Genomic DNA, 18,963 nt, shown 5'->3' with positions numbered 1-18,963 from the left:
AAGAGCCTAAACCTCCAATGCATACATGAGTTGTTCCATCCACATTTGCTTTGCAGTCATAGAGGTATAACTGATAAGTTGAGATTGTATCTAAATACAATAACCACTTTTCTTTATCCTAAGATAACCTATAAAATGTCCTTCAACAAGTAAATGTGGCCGGGCGCGGTGGCTCACCCCTGTAATCCTAGCACTCTGGAAGGCTGAGGCAGGTGGATCGTTCGAACTCAGGAGTTCGAGACCAGCCTGAGCAAGAGCGAGACCCCGTCTCTACTAAAAATAGAAAGAAATTATATGGACAACTAAAAATATATACAGAAAAAATTAGTCAGGCATGGTAGCACATGCCTGTAGTCTCAGCTACTTGGGAGGCTGAGGCGGGTGGATTGTTCGAACTCAGGAGTTCGAGACCAGCCTGAGCAAGAGTGAGACCCTGTCTCTACTAAAAATAGAAAGAAATTATAGGGACAACTAAAAATATATACAGAAAAAATTAGCTGGGCATGGTGGCACATGCCTGTAGTCCCAGCTACTTGGGAGGCTGAGGCAGAAGGATTGCTTTAGCCCAGGAGTTTGAGGTTGCTGAGAGCTAGGCTGACGCCACGGCACTCTAGCCCGGGCAACAGAGTGAGACTGTCTCAAAAAAAAAAAAGTACTCAAATTCTTAGTGATGCTTAAGAATGAAAATTCATGTCATCTTTACATAGCAGGCAAACATTTTACTGCAGCAGATTCAGTACTCTTGTCTGCCTTTGTGTAGAAATTGGTTTTATCAGCCTTTAGCAGCTAGCTTTAGAGGGAAGAAATACTAAGATACTTTAAAGCATAAGATTATCTTTAGTCTTTCTGGATGTTTTTAGGCTAATGGAAACTCTCGGAGACACTATATATAATTAAGCCATTCCAACTTTAGCAACATAACCTTTTTATTGTTGTCCAGCACCTGTGACAGTTTTATGTCTCTCTAAAGGAGACGAGAAGTTTGGAGCATTGTGGGCCTTTCAAAGGAAAAGAGGAGTTGGGTAGGCAAACCCAGAGGTGCTACAAGAACAAGCCCACACCTGACATGCTCCCACCGTAGTCTGCTTTATCGTTCCTTTTAAAAAGTCTGGAATAATATGTAGCAAAACAAATAAATTACTTTTCATCTCTCAAAAAGTAAGTTCAAAGGTTGAAGCTGCCTAGACTGGGCTTCTGGACAGGTGCTTCCAAAGAAGTGAGCTTTCCTTTTCAACTTCCTTAGCTCCAACCAGTAGGAGACAAGAAGCCCCAGCTTTCCACATCTCAGGATTCCAGATGGTACTTAGTCAGACTTGGGATTTCGTTGCTTGGACATTTCTCCTCCACCGCCCAAATCCATTTCTGCAGCAACTGACATACATAGAATCTGGACGTACCCTGTGGTGGATGCTACAAAGAAAAATTTGAGTTGAAACTGGGAAGAGGTCAAAGCTGAGTTTTAATTGGCACTGAATGGGACTGGGTCTGAGGGGAGTGGTTCAGTTAAGCTGAAGGGTTAATAACAGGAAGGGCAAAGGTTTCGGGAGCCTAGATTTGCAGAAAAGGCAGCAACCAAGCCGTATAATAGCTGAGCTGACTTAAGGACCCCAGGCTTACCCACAATCTTTCTGAGGCAATGAGGCCGTCTGTTTTCTGGCACTCTGATGATGAGGAAGTAAAAGGGCAAGCCTGAGAGGGCAATGGCAATGCCGATGAGGGAGTTGATGGTATCACTGTAAAGTGGAACAGCCACCAGGAAGATGGTGCAGAGGCAGAAGATAATGGGGAAGAAAAGGCTGAGCTAAGGACACAGAGGAGATACAATTGGGGATTAGATAAACTCAGGATTGCTAACAGCTAAAATAACTCCACCTCCCATAAAGACCAGAGCCCTGAGCCTCCTTTCCATCCCTTTCATCCCAACACTGCCCCCACCAAGTGCTAGGCAAAGGTTTCTGAATCAACTGCCATGTAAGTATCCCCTACAGCAGCAGCTCTAGCTGTTCTAGATGGAGCAGAGGTAGGATGAAGGTGCGTTACCTTGACGGGACGAGGTCGATCTGGCTCCTTCCAGCGTAGATAAAGCTGACCCACAATAGAGAGCCCCACAAAGAACCAGTAGCTGAAGCTGTAGTAGTTAATGAGCTGGAAGATGTCCTCCACACACAAGTAGATCAGTGCCATGATACCCTGTAAGTGTGAGCCCAAGTCAGTTCTTCCCATAGCCTTTGTTACTCAAAGTGCTTTTCACTCCCTTCATCCCTGACAAATCCATCCCCTGTCAAGTCCTCAGTCTCCTGGTCCTCTTCTGTTCCCACTCCCTTTAGCACCCCAGTTTCAGTACCCCCTCATTCTTTCTCTACTGGAAGTCAGTAGCCTCTCAACTGGTTTTCAGCCCGTTCTTCAAGTTAATCGTCTACAAAGCACAACTCAAAACAATCCCTCAAAAGTCTTACATAAGATCCTTCCCATAATAGCTCCAACCTACATTACCAGCTCTTACCTCCTACTACAGGTTGAATATCCCTAATCTGAAAATCCAAAATGCTCCAATGAGCATTTCGTTTGTGTCAGGTCAACACTCAAAAAAGTTTCAGATTTTGGGTTAGGGATACTCAACTTGTACTCAACCCCACACTACTTTACCATGGGACTTTCTGATGCTAAATCCCATCTCTACCATTTGAGTTCTAACCTTCAAAACACACTATTCATCCAAGAAATATATCTTCATTCACCCTCTACCCATGGAAGTAATTGTTTCTTCTCTTAAATACTGTATCATTCACTATTTGTCATGGCAATCAATTGTTACAATGTAATCCATGCACTATATGCCTTATCTTAGACAACAGGTGGATACATTCCTTACAGCAGTTAGATTCTGTAGCAGTTAGCACGGTGCCTTGCCCACAGTGGGTGTTCTGTTCTACCAATAGTTTTTCTATCAGAATTTCCTTTAAAGCATTTAGGAAGGCAGAACATTCACTTTACTGTTACTAAAGTTTCCCCCCAATCTACTTTTTGGTCTTATCCTTAAGATCACTTACATTGAAGAGCAGAGAAGGCACTGGCGTGAATTGCTTAACATGGATCATGCAGATGACACCAGGGAGATGGCCTTCTCTTGAGCCCACAAAGAAAAGCCTATGGTAGGTAAGATAGGAGAGGCTGAGAAAATTGTGGGACACAGTGCAGCCTGGTTCACCTGCCACATGGCCCTCCCTCTCTGCCATCCCTTCCTTCAAAAGAATTTGAATAATATGGAATGGAGTTGAGTATTGAGATTAGTGAGAACTGGAGGCTGCTAATTAGAACAAGAAAGAGGTTGTATCATTTGGAGAACACAGTGATTAAAGTCCATGGGTCCTGTAAGTTCTACTATCCCTGCCCCAGCAAAAGATGCCACTCTTACCTAGAAGCAGCCAAGATGGAGGCATTGAGGCCACCAAAGCAGGAAAGTGCAACTATGAACGGAATTACCCAGTTGAATATTCCAAAAATCTGGTCTGCAAAAGTCTAAAGGAAAGGAATGGAAGAGTCATTAGCAGGACCTAAAAGGGATGAAAGGTATGGGCAGGCATGCCCCCAGGTTCCCCCTACTGGAAATCCAACCCTTCTTCTACAGTGGGGGTAATAGGACCTTCTTTGCAAGTCTTGCATCCTAATTGAACTCCTTTGAAGGCTGTCTACCCCCTTTCTAAGATTTTGAAGAGTTGGGATATACCCAGTAGCCCACAACACACCCTCAACCTTCTCCTGCTAGGGAAAATCCTTTACCACAGCAACAGCATCACTGGCCAAGATGTCCCTCATGTCTAGCACAGTGTAATAGGCCACATTGGTCAAGATGTAGATGATGGTGACAACGGGCATGGAAATGCCAATGGAGAGGGGCAGGTTCCTACAGCCAAGCAAAATAAAGGACACATTAGTTCCACAGTCACATTGCTAATCTCTCCTTTAGTCCTTGGACTCTGCCCGCCACACCAGTCTTTCCAGGGTTGGAGACTCCTGCTGCATCTCCTCAGTGCATTTGTCTTTGAGGTTGCCTAGGATATTGGCTGAAGCTCTGAACTCTGAAGAACTAAAGAGCATTAAGGGAAAGGAATATCAATTTAGTTGAAAAGGCTGTCCAAAACAAAAAGAAGAAAAAGGATTAACAAAGAACTATGTCACAGCATAATATCAGCACAGGAAGATGGGAAGTTATTTTATTTTTTACATCCAAAGGTCCCTTGGTGTTAGGATTCCATCTCTAAGATAATCAACATTGGAAATTTTCTCTCAAGTTTGAGAAATAGAAGAAATTATGGAGGCAAATGGTGAAATCTAACATCTCCAGAGGATAAGACAGGTCTTCAGTACAAACAGCAGTGTGTGTATCTGCACAAGCAACTGGGGAGACATGTCCACCCACCCCTTCCTCAGTCTGAGAACCTGGGGAGCATCCTAGCTGGTGGCCAAAAGAAAGATGCAAAGACCTTTCCAGGTCCCCGTAGCCCAATACAGCCACGATCTTTATAAATATCCTTGACAGTAAGACTGTCAAAAGAAGAGAAGGGCAAATACTCTTGCGTCATTCAGCTTCTGGCCGGTAGGTGGAAGCACCACCCAGCCTGGATCCTGCTTCTGTAATCTCTGCTCCCATAGCTGCAACACTCTAGTGTATACCAAGAATGCTCTTTGTTTCTCAAGCTGTTTACACTGGTAAGAAAATTGTTATTCTTTTGACTTGAAAATTTACAGAAACTCCACTCCCTGGCAAATTTTAGTTCCCAGAATCATAGAATTTTAAAGCCAGGAAAGGCCCTGGAGACCATATAATTCAACCCCCTCAATTACAGGTAAGGAAGCAGGCAAAGAGATGGTAGGACAACTCCCTCAAGGTCACCCGACAAATCACTGGAAAGACAAACTCCAGCCCTTTGACTCCCTGTCCAGTGCTCTTTTCACTCCGCATGATTACAGGGTGATTTAGATTAACAATGGTGGGATTTCAGTGACTGAAACAATGTCACAATATCGGTATGAATTTGGGAAACAAGGGATCAAAGGGGAAACAGGAAGGTTTCTGTAAGTCTATGTCATAAAGGGGACATATGTGTGAATAAAGGTAGGTGAAAGATCTATCAGGAAAAATCTATTTTAAAAAATACACAAGTATTTTAAATCTATTTTAAAAAGTATATAACATAACCTGCTTTATTTATTTATTTATTTATTTATTTTGAGACAGAGTCTCGCCCTGCTGCCCGGGCTTGAGTGAGTGCCGTGGCATCAGCCTTGGTCACAGCAACCTCAAACTTCTGGGCTCGAGCAATCCTCCTGCCTCAGCCTCCCGAGTAGCTGGGACTACAGGCATGTGCCACCATGCCCGGCTAATTTTTTCTATATATGTATTTTTAGCTGTCCATATGATTTCTTTCTATTGTTTTGTAGTAGAGACAGGGTCTCATTCTTGCTCAGGCTGGTCTCGAACTCCTGAGCTCAAACAATCCTCCCGCCTTGGCCTCCCAGAGTGCTAGGATTACAGGCGTGAGCCACCGCGCTTGGCCAACCTGCTTTATTTAATGTAAGAATGAATGAACAAATGTGAAAAGGCCTTTTTAAAACAAATTTACAAAGCATACATGAGAAAGTTCACATTTTAGCTCTGTTACTGTGATCACACACAAGCTACTTCTCTGGGCTTAAAGCCTCCCATCTATTAAAATGGGGCTGACAAAATCAACCTCTTAGGTAGTTGTCTGGCACATAGCAGAAGCTCATTAAATGATGGCTAGCATTGCCTTGGAAAGTTGATGGTGAGGTACCTACCTCTCAGGATTCTTGATCTCTTCAGTGACATAATTGAGAGTGTCCCAGCCCGAGTAGGAGAACAGAGCCGAGTACAGTGCCAGGGCAATGTCACCAATTGCAAATGATGAATCCTTAAAGGAATCCTCAAAATGAGTTGAAGCTCCTGGAACCCAAGAACATTGGAAGGCAGAGGATTAGTGGCCCATTCCCCCAACTTCAAGATGATCGAGTAAAGGAGTGGAAGAAAATGGTAATTACAGCAGGTAAGTGGCTTAGAATACTCTTGGCAGCAAAGGTACCAGTGAAGGAAAAGGGAACAGGAGAGAGACATCTACAGAGATGGTCTGGAATGCAGGGAGTGGCGTGGATGGGGATCTCGACAGAAAGAACCCACATGGCTTTCTAGGATAAGAAACCGCCATGGAGCAGAAGGGCTGGAGAACGGCAATGATGCAGCTCTGTTCTGCCTGCAGGCTGCCCGACTCCCGCCCCCTTTCTAACACCACACAGGGCTGATACAGCGTAGGAGGGCAGGGCTCAGTATGCCCAGGTCAACAGAGTAGTTGTAGGGTAGGTATTTGAACCTGGAGACTGGAAAGAAGTGGGTACAAGAAGTTCATTTCTGACTTTGCTCACTCCCAAGGGCAGAACAGTCAGAGCCATAGCACTGGGCTCAACAATCTGCAAAGCCAACTGCCAGGGCATGGCTATCAGCCCTTCTGCCAAGGTCAGCCTCCTCTGGGAGGCAGCAGGCATAGAAGTTAAAGGACAGACTTTGGGGTCAGTCTGCCTGGGTACAAACTTTAGCTCCTCTACTTATTACTAGGGACTTGGGCAAGATACCTAATTCTGTAGCCTGTTTGCTCATCTATAAAATGGTAATAATAATAGTGCCTACCAAGTAAGGTTACTGTGAGAAATAAATAAGACGATGCACAAAGAGCACTTAGAGGAGTATGCCTCAAAGAAAATGCTTAATGTATGTGAGTTGCTATTAATATTATTTCTTACCCTGGCCAAGTCTAACAATGCCTGCAATGATGACCGCAATCAGTGCCAATACTTTAGTATAGGTGAAAATATCTTGTACCGCGGTTCCCCACTTGACACCGACACAGTTAATGAAGGTTAAGAGACCTGAAAGAAAAATAATACTGATTGGTGACTGACCCTTAGACTCCAAGCAATTTTTCCAGTACCAGTCACCAAGATAGACCCTTTGGCCAAAGTCAGACCCTCTGACCTGCTTTGCATTAGAAACCTCTGCCCCAGAATGTCCTTCCCATCGTCATTCAAAGGCACTTGCTGAGCACTGTGTACATAGCACCAGCACACTCCCCACCTCTAGCCCCTGATTTGGGAGACACAAAACTAAGTGACTGTAGATTTGCTTACATACAAAAGTACACCCAAGTTGCCAGTCACAGCAGTGGGAAGCAACTGGTAGCTGTGCAGGATTAGTGGTGTGTTCTAGCTCTTGCCTCTGAAAAGTCAGTCTCTCCCTCCTACCTTCCCATTCCACATGGGCTCCAGGACACAACACTCGGATTCTGTGGTATTATTATTAACCTTGATGAGTCCTATTGTGACTTATCCAACGTCTGGGCCAGCGAGTCAGGATGTGTGGCCAAGGATTAGAATGGGGGCTAGACTTCCTGCCCACTGCCTGGCAGCTCAGCTGCTTGTTTTTGTGCTTGGAAGGATTCTTGTAGCTAAGAGCGGTTCCTGTAGAATGGCGACAGCACATTTTTCCTGACTGGACGATGTATTAATAGAAGAGCCACAAACATTCCTCAAGTCCTTTTACCCAGAGGTAGGGGCAATCCTTTTACCTGGATGAGCTTAAGTTCATGGATCATCCTTAGAGCCAGATTTCTTAACTAGAGCTTCCACTAGGCCTGAAATTCTTTGGCAAAGTGTTTGTGTGAGTACATATATACATCTCTCTCTCTCTCTCTTTTTTTTTAAGAGACAGGATCTTACTCTGTCACCCAGGCTCGATTGCAATGGCCCAATGGCTCACTGCAGCATCAAACTCCTGGCCTCAAGAGATCCTCCTAACTCAGCCTTCCAAAGTGCTGGGATTATAGGCATGAGTCACCATGCCTTGGCCTCATATATGCATTTTTCTAAGAAAAGGGTTCATGCCCTTTTTTAGAAAATCATCATAGTTTTTTCATCAGAATCTCAAAGAAATCCAGCGTGAGTGACATAGCAAGACCTCATCTCTACAAAAAATAAAAAAATTAGCCAGGCATGGTGGCGCATGCCTGTAATCCCAGCTACTTGGGAGGCTGAGGCAGGAAGATCACTTGAGCCCAGGAGTTTGAGGTCGTAGTGAGCTATGATGACACCACTGCACTCTGGCCCAGGCAATAAAGTGAGACCTGGTAACCACCCCCCCAAAAAAAACAATCTCAGAGAAATCCATTACCCCTTCCCCAAAAAGTTACAATCCACTACTTTAAAAGAAGAAATTCAAAAAGGGAAGCCCACACATGTTGTGGCCTCAGGATATGGTGGGGAAGAAAGTTGAAAAAAACAATACAGACACTCAGCAGAATGTTCCTTGGATCCCCCACTAACCTCTTAAGCGGACAGGCAGGCATACCCACACCTTCCCCACTGTTGGCACAGTGAATCACATCACCGCTCCCTCCTTCCCAGCTCAACAGCTCGGGTACTATAAGGAGGGCTTAACTTTAAAGCCCTTCTCCCAGGGGCTCCAAGGGCAAGGCCAGCGTCACCCTGCCTTACCCCAGAGAGACAGGCCAGCGCAGGGCTTTCCTGCTTCAGCCCACCAACACAGTCGGAACCGCTTCCTGTGTGAGGTCTGCCAGCGGCATAGCCTTCAGTGTCCTTAGTCCTCCTGTTTTGTTGTGTCCTGGCCTCATCACATTCTGGCCCAGAGGCCACTTCACCCTGAGAAGCAGGAAGGGCTGGCCTCTTGGAACAGCTGTCCCACCTTCCTGCTCTCACTCTCCCTTCCACCACCACCCCTCATTCTACTCCCTGCCCAAATTCCTTTCTGCTCTTCCTGAGAAAGGGCATTCCTGTCCTGCAAACACTTGACTTTCTGCCTAATAAACAAGACAATAAACAACCAAAGCTTATCACAGGGCTGGGCAAAAATGCACCCATAGCTCCAGGCCACCCCAGTACTAAGTTAATAATTAAAGATACAAGTGCGCAGCACCCTACAAAATGGCCAAAGTGCCTATAACTGGCCTTCCACAGATCCTTCAAATCTGTTGATCCTCCTCAGCCAGTCAGTCACGCATCCTTTCCTTACTCCCCACAGGTCTGCAGCCTCCAGCCATTCAACAGCCCTCTCGCCCCTTATCCCCACCGGTAACCTCTGCCCTTATCCTCGGGCTCTGCTGCTGGCTCTTAACTACAACGCAACCCAGCTTTCCAATCACAAACACCAGGCACAACTGATGCTGCCACATTCTCAGGGGATTGGGATCCCCAAATACAAATCCTGCAGGTTACCCTGCAGGGCAACCATGGGTCACAACACCAAACGGGAAGGGGCTTAAAGGACTAGTTCTAGTTCAGAGTCAGAGTCTGCAGGTGTGTGCCACGAGGTTCTCTTCTTGGCCCTGACCAGGGATGTGGGCAGGGAAAAGTAGGGATAAACAGCCAATTCCTCACCCTTTCCTACAACAAATTCTGAAATGGAAATACATGGCTAGTTTATATTTTAATCCCCACTGCTTCTCTACTTGCGTATCCATTCATTTGTATCCCTCCTTTTACCATCAGGATCCTGCCTCCCCCAGGCCTAAGCCTCATTGCTCAGCCACTGACCCACCGTCCTGCCCTGCTCTGCTCTCTGTAATGAGCACTGGTGGCTCAGCTTGAATGAGGAAGGGAATCCTACTGAGAGAAACCAGACAGCAGGGGAAGTGCCTACAGAGAGCTGCCCTCAGCTCCCCCTCAGCCCAGCTTCCTCCAGGGCCTCTTGGCCATGGGAGCAGGAAATGGTATGGCAGGCAGCAGTGCTGACTGGGCTCTCTGTCCCCACCCCCAGCGGATACAGCTGACTGGGGCCCCAGAGCCCAGCCAAGTGCCTGCTCTTGAAATGGAGCCTAACCTCCTGCTTTAGAGTCAGGGACAGGAGGGGACCATGGGGTTAAAATAATATGGAGGCCACAGCTAGTTAACCTCAAGGAGAGAGGCACCCTACCTACCCTTTTACCTCTAGAGCCAATCCTTTTGTGTGTGTGTGTGGCAACAGAGACTTACTCTGTTGCCCCCAATACAGTGCAGTGGTGTCATCATGGCTCACAGCAACCTCAGACCGCTGGGCTCAAGTGATCTTCCTGCCTCAGCCTCCTGAGTAGCTGGGACTACAGGTGCATGCTACCATGCCCAGCTAATTTTTCTATTTTTTGTAGAGACAGGGTCTCACTCTTGCTCAGGCTGATCTCAAACTCCTGACCTCAAGCAATCCTCCCATCTTGGCCCCTGAAAGTGCTAGCATTACAGGCATGAGCCACTGCCCGAAGTCACCTTTGACCCTTGACTCAGGTGTAATTCCATCCCTGCTTTGACCCCAGAGGGAAGAAGAATCTGTAAAGAAGTCACTCTCAAAATCATTTAAAGAGATGCTTCTGAATGGGTCATCAAACCCAGCCTACACAGGATCACCTGGAGTAGGAAGCTGGTTCTGGCACTAAGGTCCAGCGTCAGCTCTGGAACTAAAAACCAGAAAACACCAGACCAGGTTGATCCAGAAGAGAACAAAGCTTGCAGGCCCACTCTGGATCAGATGCCCCAGTTTAGTTTAGATGGCTAAACCAAACAGTTCTTGAAAAAGAAGGCCGGGCACAGTGGCTCACGCCTGTAATCCTAGCACTCTGGGAGGCCGAGGCGGGTGGATCGCTCGAGGTCAGGAGTTTGAGACCAGCCTGAGCAAGAGCGAGACCCCCGTCTCTACTAAAAATAGAAAGAAATTATCTGGCCAACTAAAATATATATAGAAAAAATTAGCCGGGCATGGTGGCGCGTGCCTGTAGTCCCAGCTACTTGGGAGGCTGAGGCAGTAGGATCGCTTAAGCCCAGGAGTTTGAGGTTGCTGTGAGCTAGGCTGACACCACGGCACTCACTCTAGCCCGGGAAACAAAGCAAGACTCTGTCTCAAAAAAAAAAAGAAAAAAAAAGAACATTAAATCACAGTCCTCCAAGCACCCTTACCTTTAGATACATACAAAGAAACACACAAAGCTTAGGCTGCTATTTAATCCATTTTCTGCTTCAAACCCCCAGGGACTATAAAACCTCAACACTTTATTAGGCAACTCATTCCATTTTTAAAGAGATCTATAGCTCTTCCTTCCTTAAGCTAAAATCTTCTCTCCTGCAACTTCTACCCAGTAGTTCTACATCTCTCCTCTGGCTCACAAAGAATCAAGCTAAACTCTCTTCCACACGATGGCCCTTCTTAGCATTAAAGATGAATAACCTGCCTCCCTTGAGTCTCTCTTCCTTCAGGCTAAAAACCCAGTTTCTTCAACCCTTTGTGGGGCAAATATGGTTTCCAGACCACTGACCATCCCAGGTCTCTCCTCTGCATTTACTTCACTTTGTCAGTGTCTCCTTGGAAACACAAGACTCCACATGGAAAACTCCAGACATTGCTGCAGACTGTGGAGTCTCAGCCCAAACTCACTGTCAACTACAACTGTCAACTCTTTTTTTTTCCACCTCAAACTGATAAGCTCTTTCCTCTCCCCTTTCTGGGCCTGTAAAAGTAATTTTTTTTTCCAGAGATAGGACTTTATATTTATTCTTAGTAACTTTCCTTTGTTGGTTTTTATGCATCATTCCTGCTTATTAGAAGTGGGGGTTTCCCCCTTGATTTTATCAGTTAGTTCAAATCCCTTCAGTTTTGTGAAACCTGCAGATTTGATTAGCACACCTTCTGGTCTTCACTGAAATCGCAGTAAAAATGTTGACTAGAATCTGCAAAGCCCTGTAGTCTATCATAACAGACCTTCCTCTATGTTGTCATTATTCCACATCATCGTTCAAACAACTAAGAATCCACCAAACTATACTTTTATCTAGTCCACCTTTGTCTACTTTGCCAACAAGAATATCATCAGAGTTTGCCAAGAATCACTCCATATCTGCATACACATGACTCTGTTCCAACAATCTAATTATGCTATCAAATGATTCAAATGAAATTACAGGCGGTCCCCAGGTTACAGACCAGAGGTTATGTTCTCAGGTTATGTTCCTGAGAACATTTTCAGGTAGGATTTGTATGTAACTCATATCCCTGATGAACAGTGCACACATAGTAATAATACTACTACTACAATGGCTCATATCGAATATATGGTAATAATATAGTGTAATACTATAATAATAATACCCCCATATTGTAATAATAAGTTACAGAAACTACTGTGCTCTTTAATTCAAACAGACCATAAAAACAAACTCATACAAAAAGTTTAGATAGGCTGGGCACGGTGGCTCACACCTGTAATCCTACCACTCTGGGAGACCAAGGAGGGAGGATCACTCGAGGTCAGGAGTTCGAGACTAGCCTGAGCAAGAAAGAGCGAGACCCCGTCTCTACTAAAAAATAGAAAGAAATTAACTAAAAATATATAGAAAAAATTAGCCAGGCATGGTGGCGCATGCCTGTAGTCCCAGCTACTCGGGAGGCTGAGGCAGAAGGATTGCTTGAGCCCAGGAGTTTGAGGTTGCTGTGAGCTAGGCTGATGCCACGGCACTCTAGCCCGGGCAACAGAGTGAGATTCTGTCTCAAAAAAAAAAAAAAAGTTTAGATGGGAGATAGGAAAACTTCAAAAAAGAATATCAAAGGTTAACACTCACCTAATGTTGCATCAACATTAGGCTAATAGGAATGTTATGCTTATTTTGATCTTCTAACCAAATCAGTAATAATGTTTCCGTTTCAATAATTAGTCCACTCTGCTGCTTAGTAACAACTGATGCTTTCACTGGAGCACTGCCTTTCACATGTTCCACTATTCTCACTTTATCCTTTATAATTGTTCTGATAGTCGAGCGACTGCTGCCTAATGCTTTCCCAATGTATGATGGTGTCTGGCCTTTCTCCAAATGCTTAATTATTTCTACTTTCATTTCCATTGTAATCACCTTTCTCTTTGCAGCAAGCTCACCTGGAGCTTGGAGGCATGGTAGTAATGGTAAACACAGACTGACAAAATTGATGCATGCATAAGCGACCCTATAAACAATGTAATTCTGGCATTCTGGGAGGCCGTGGCGGGTGGATTGCTCGAGGTCAGGAGTTCGAGACCAGCCTGAGCAAGAGCGAGACCCCATCTCTACTAAAAATAGAAAGAAATTAGCTAGACAACTAAAATATATATAGAAAAATTAGCCGAGCATGGTGGCACATGCCTGTAGTCCCAGCTACTCGGGAGGCTGAGGCAGAAGGATTGCTTGAGCCCAGGAGTTTGAGGTTGCTGTGAGCTAGGCTGATGCCACGGCATTCTAGCCCGGGCAACAGAGTGAGACTCTGTCTCAAAAAAAAAAAAAAAAGTTATCAGTCCAGAGTGGCTCAGAATCTACCTTTTGTGGAAAGCCAGGTTGGTTATCACCTATAGCAGATAGAATAATGGCCCCCTAAATATGTCCACATCCTAATTTCTGGAACCTGTGAACCATGGTATGTTGCATGATAAGGGAAAATTAAAGTTGTACATGGAATTAAAGTTGCTAATCAGCTGACCTTAAAATAAGGAAATCATTCTGGATTATCTGGGTGGACACAATGTAATCAAAAGGGTCCTTAAAAGATGGAAGAGGAAGGCAGAAGAGGTGATGTCAGAGTGGTATAGGAAAGCTTCTACCAGCTACAGCTGATTTTGAAGATGGAAGGGCCATGAGCCTCTAGAAGTTAGAAAAGACAAGAAAATGGATTCTCCCCTAGAGCCTCCAGAAAGGAACACAGCACTGCTAACACCTTGATGTTAGCCCAGTGAGACCCATTTCAGACTTCTGACCTCCAGAAGTATAAAATAATAAATCTGTGTTGTTTCAAGCCACTCAATTGGTGATAACTTGTTACTGAAGCAATAGGAAACTATATCTCAGTCAACACCTTCCTTTACACACCCTTCCTGCTCTCCAAGATCCCTCAGATGACCAGTGGTGACTCTGTGACCTCAACTATTACAAATTCTTTCCATTTGTCTGTAGCTGGATAGTTAAAAGTATTTAAGGCAATAACGTGCTTAATTACAGTCTCAACTCTCTTGGCCTTGCTTTTTTGTTGGCCTAATGACATTTATTGAACCCTTTCTAGGTTAGCAATCCTTCTGCTAGACAGAGACGTTTAGAAGGAGGGTGGGGCTTTTGGCCTTCTTTCTGTCCACCACCTATTAGCACAGAACTCACTGCCCCCAGACCATCCAGCCTGCCCTTGCTGTTGTCATCTGTGCATGCCTCTCAGAACCTTTTATTGTCCTCAGTCAGGTCTTTAGATCTTAGTTCATGCTAGGAATTTGCCTTCAGGACACTCTTCTTGCAGTTCTGGGCCATGCCTGTTTTGGTCTTGGTTACATCTCATATCTCCCTCATATATCTTGTTTCTAAGAATCTAAGTTAATCAAAAAGCAGTTTGCTTAATCCCATTGGTTTCTTCGGATGATTCTTCTTTTCTTCTTAAATAAGATCATTTTCAGCTATTTTATGAGAATCTCAGTTTTGAAAAGTTCCTGGTCTTTTTTTCTTTTAATTCCCTGGCTATGAGATTATAGTTCTTTTTCCTGAACTTTTTTGTAATCTCTTTGCCTAAAATTTAGAGTGCATCTCTAAGAATATACCCAGCATTTCTTTTTCTGAGAGTACAAATTCTGAGCAAGTATAGTCACTTCCTCACAAGGATCCCACATTTCCCCTGGTTATGTTAAAAAATAGGCTGTGCACAGTGGCTCACGCCTGTGATCCCAGCACTTTGGGAAGCCGAGAAAGGACCACTTTTGAGGCCAGGAGTTTGAGACCAGCCTGGGCAACACAGCAATACGCTATCTCTACAAAAAAAATTTTTTTTTTAAATTAGCCAGACATGGTGGTGCATGCCTATAGTCCCAGCTACTCAAGAGCCTGACGCAGGAGGATCACTTGAGCCTAGCAGTTTGAGGCTGCAGTGAGCTATGATTGCACCTCTGCACTCCAGCCTGGGCAACAAAGTGAGACCGTGTCTCAAAAGAAAAAGAAAGTCAGTCAGTCCTTATCCTCTAGAGATTCATACTGAAGCCTTTACAGATTAAATGGTATGGTCTTAGATATGCTTTAAATAATCTAACGGAGTGAGAGAGGGATGATTGAGCATATAGATAAAACAGTGCTGACAATTATTTATGTTGGTGCTTGAACCCCAGGAGTTCATCATATTATTCATTCTACTTTTGTATGTTTGAAGTTTTCCATAATAAACCATTTTTATTTATAGAGGTACCACTTCTTTTTTTTTTTTTTTTTTTTTTTTTTTTTTTCTGAAACAGAGTCTCACTCTGTTGCCCGGGGTAGAGTACCATGGCATCAGCCTAGCTCACAGCAACCTCAAACTCCTGGGCTCAAGCAATCCTTCTGCCTCAGCCTCCCAAGTAGCTGAGACTACAGGCATGCACCACCATGCCTGGCTAATTTTTCTATATATATTTTTAGCTGCCCATACAATTTATTTCTATTTTTAGTAGAGACGGGGGTCTCACTCTTGCTCAGGCTGGTCTCGAACTCCTGAGCTCAAACGATCCTCCCGCCTCGGCCTCCCAGAGCGCTAGGTTACAGGCGTGAGCCACCGTGCCCGGCCCCTCCACCTTTATTCTTCTTGCTATGTAATACCTGACAGCCTCTAAAATACCCAGATTTAAACTTGTATCTGTGCATTTTCTCCTTTCCTTTAAAATTTCAGTGTACAGCCTTATTAGACAGGTCTCTCCCAATCCCAGTGAACCCTGCTCTACCCCTTGCCAGGAGTCTATCTTTCTGCTGTCTTAGAATTTACAGTCAGGTACTCTGTCCTGTGTTCTTTTTTTACTTCACATTCACAACCTACAATTAACAGAGAGATGAAAATTTCACCTGCCACTCAGTTTGCTACCTTAAACTCCACGTCACCAGTGACGCATCTCGGGTATCTTGTGACTGGTGACATCCTTCATGCCACAGCAGTCAGCAGAAGGAGAGTAGTCCGTAGGCATAATGGCATGAGCAAGCTCTTCCTCTTCGTCACATGTTGCTCAGAAAAACTGCACGTCTCCACGTTAGGCCAGGTGCCTGTGCAGTTAGAGACACACTGCTCAGGGCAGCAACCAAGCTGCTTAACTGGTATGCTCAAGCCTGCCAACACCCTGATGTTTCCAGAACACTCTACCACTGCTGTTTCTCAGAAGGTCCAGATTTAAGCTCTCTGGAAAAGCCTCATATCTGTTGCATAAACCCAGAGATTTCAAGTTTCTTCTTTCTCCTTTTCTCTGCTGCATCCTTGTTTGCTTTGTCTAATGCTGGTTTGGAATACTCTCTACACCTTAAAATCACTTTTTTTCCTGGCTTCCTTGATATATTATTTCTCCCACCTTTTCTAGGTGCTGTTATTTCTCTCTGCACATGCCCCTCAAGTTTTTTTACTCTTTCAGGCCACAGAACCATTTCGCTTACTCAGGCATCACAGCTAAGGGCCCCTGGCAAGAAGACACAGCCAGAGGCTGTCTCCCACAGCCCTGTGGGTCACTGGATCACGTCCCTCCTGCGCTCCTTCCTGGAACTCTGTCAGCACTTTAGTCCCTGCGGCTCTGACCATGCTGAGGGAGGTAGGAGGCAGTTTGTACCAGGAGGCTCTGGTATGAACCCCATCTGCTCCCTTCTCAAAGCCAATCGAATCCTTATTGGTTTGCCCAGCCAGAGTCAGTGCAAGTCCTTTGAACCAGCCCCCAAGCCTGAGGGAGCATAAGAATCACCTGAGGAAACTGTCAATCTATAGCTTCAGGGCCCCACCCCCATTCTGAGTCAGGAGGGCTGAGACAGTCTCCCAGGTGAGTCCGATGATCTGCCTGCTTCGGTCATGCTGCTTAGGTAATCGCCTCCAGAAATAGCCACATACAGAACAACTGTGGTCAGAACAAGCCTAAACCATTAACTCAGGTTCCTCTCTCCTGGCTGCTCACTGGCATCACTTCACGAACTTCAGCAAAGTGCAGTGCTCAGGCCCACCCAGACCCACGAAGTCAGAAATTCTGGGGTGGAGCCAGGCATCAGCATGTTCTTAAAGCTCCCCTAGTCCGCGTGCGGTGGCTCACGCCTGTAATTCCAACCCTTAGGAAGGCTGATGTGGGAGGATTGCTTGAGGTCAGGAGTTTGAGATCAGCCTGAGCAAGAGCAAGACCCCCATCTCTACAAAAAAAATTTTTAATTAGCCAGGCAAGGTGATGCACACCTGTATTCCCAGCTACTGCGGGACTGAGGCGGGAGGATTCCTTGAGCCCTAGAGCTGGAGGCTACAGTGAGCTATGATGATGCCACTGCACTCCAGCCTGGGCAACAGAGTGAGACCCTGTCTCAAAAGAAGCTCCCCAGGTCCCCCAGGTGATTCTGAAGCATGGTGACAATCGAGAACTGCTCTTCTCACCTCCAGCAACATAAGACCCACATCAGTTCTCCTCAGCAGCAATTTCTCTGCTTCCTCGATGCTCGTTCTCCAGGCCAATTCCCATTCGTCTCCCCAGTGGTTCAGATTTATTTAGTCAGGGAGAGGGAGTAATGAGTATTTGTTTTTTCAACTCCCTGGGTCACTCCAATGTACAGCCAAGGTAAGGACCAACTGTCCCTTAGTTCCTTCCCCAACCTCTTCTAGGCTGTCCCCTCAGCTTCTTCTGAGGGAGAGAGAAAGAGAACAGAGAAAGGGAGAGACCAAGAGTGAGGCCCCAAAGAGCCTTGGGGATCAAACCAGCACACAGCTCTGCCCCCCACCCCACTGCTGCTGAAGCGTTTGTTCCAAAGTTCACACTGAGCCCACACTAGAAAGAACCCCAGGCTCTAGCTCCAGCCCTTTTGTTGAGGTGAATACGGGCCAGGAAAGGTAAGCATCCTCACCTCCAACTTCAGATGGTTCTTGGAAAAACCTTCTGAGAGAGGTAACTAGCTTCCAAGTAGAAGGTTCAAAGGGCAAAAATCAGTTGGGGTCCCAGCCACCTCATGAGCCACAGTACATGAGGTCAGTCATTCTGGTACTAGGAGAAGCTGTACAAGGACACATGGCCAAAGCTCTCAGTCAAATGCACAGAGACCTGAAGTCCTTCACAGGTGACACTGGCTCCAGCAGACTCAGGGTCAGCTGTCTGCCTGCCCCTCTGCCCGATTCCCACAGAAGTCCTCAGCATCCCCAACCCTGACAGCCAAAAGCACAAAACACCCTTCTCAGCCAAGTTGAACCTAGAAACACATCTGCTCATTCATCCTGCCCACACTTATGGAAGAACCTACTACGTGCTAGGGCCAAGTATGAGGGCACACAATCTTTGTCTGATCCCTAAAGAACAGTCCCCTGTTCACAAGGTCCCTGAACAGCCAGGTGCTGCTGGCTGACTGGTACAGGGGACAGACTGAAGACACAGGAGGTTAAACAAAACAAAACAACACAACTAGGTCACAGTGTGGGCAAGTGTCGGCAAGGCAAGAACAAAAATGTCCAAGCATGCTAACAATGGGCCAAAACACCCTGGCTCTGAGGAAAGGACAGTAGGGTGGGGTTGGACTTCTGGACACCTGTCCCTGACTCTGCCAAGAGAAAATTCAACCTCTCCTGCAAAACAGGAAGAAAAGTCTCAGCCCTCCTTTCTGATCTCTGACCTATTGTAAAATGAAAACTGCTTTTAAGTCATCCAAAGACAGAATATAGAAAGTAAAATTTGTAGAAATTAATAAGATACACATGGTTATGGATATAATTTGCAGTAGTAGATACTATTTTGGCTGACTATTATGTGCCAGGTCACTCACATACTTACATATATCTTCTAAATTAATCTGAAAGAGAGTAGGTTTTATTATCTTTATCTTACAATTGAGAAAACTGAGGTCACTCAGCCAGTGGCCAGCTCCAAAGCCTATGTCCATTCTGTCACACCACACACCTCCCTAATCGTA

General features: G+C 45.4%; 1 protein-coding gene across 3 annotated transcripts in view; it reads right to left on the bottom strand.

Moving 5' to 3' along the window:
• Positions 1 to 908: 908 nt before the first annotated feature.
• Positions 909 to 18,963, bottom strand: part of SLC7A7 (solute carrier family 7 member 7) — a 33,875-nt gene continuing 15,820 nt past the window's right edge. For all 3 annotated transcript variants that reach the window (XM_045526037.1, XM_045526029.1, XM_045526046.1), the window contains 8 exons: positions 6,814 to 6,939; positions 5,821 to 5,965; positions 3,781 to 3,904; positions 3,416 to 3,519; positions 3,051 to 3,147; positions 2,041 to 2,190; positions 1,618 to 1,801; positions 909 to 1,410 (listed from right to left, as the gene is read on the bottom strand). In XM_045526037.1, coding sequence (XP_045381993.1) covers positions 1,304 to 1,410; positions 1,618 to 1,801; positions 2,041 to 2,190; positions 3,051 to 3,147; positions 3,416 to 3,519; positions 3,781 to 3,904; positions 5,821 to 5,965; positions 6,814 to 6,939 — 1,037 coding nt within the window. In that variant the 3' untranslated portion in view covers positions 909 to 1,303. The remainder of the gene's footprint in view (positions 1,411 to 1,617; positions 1,802 to 2,040; positions 2,191 to 3,050; positions 3,148 to 3,415; positions 3,520 to 3,780; positions 3,905 to 5,820; positions 5,966 to 6,813; positions 6,940 to 18,963) is intronic.

Source organism: Lemur catta, chromosome 1 (assembly GCF_020740605.2).
Source record: "Lemur catta isolate mLemCat1 chromosome 1, mLemCat1.pri, whole genome shotgun sequence".
Lineage (NCBI taxonomy): Eukaryota > Metazoa > Chordata > Mammalia > Primates > Lemuridae > Lemur > Lemur catta.
This window is presented reverse-complemented; position numbering and strand designations above follow the sequence as displayed.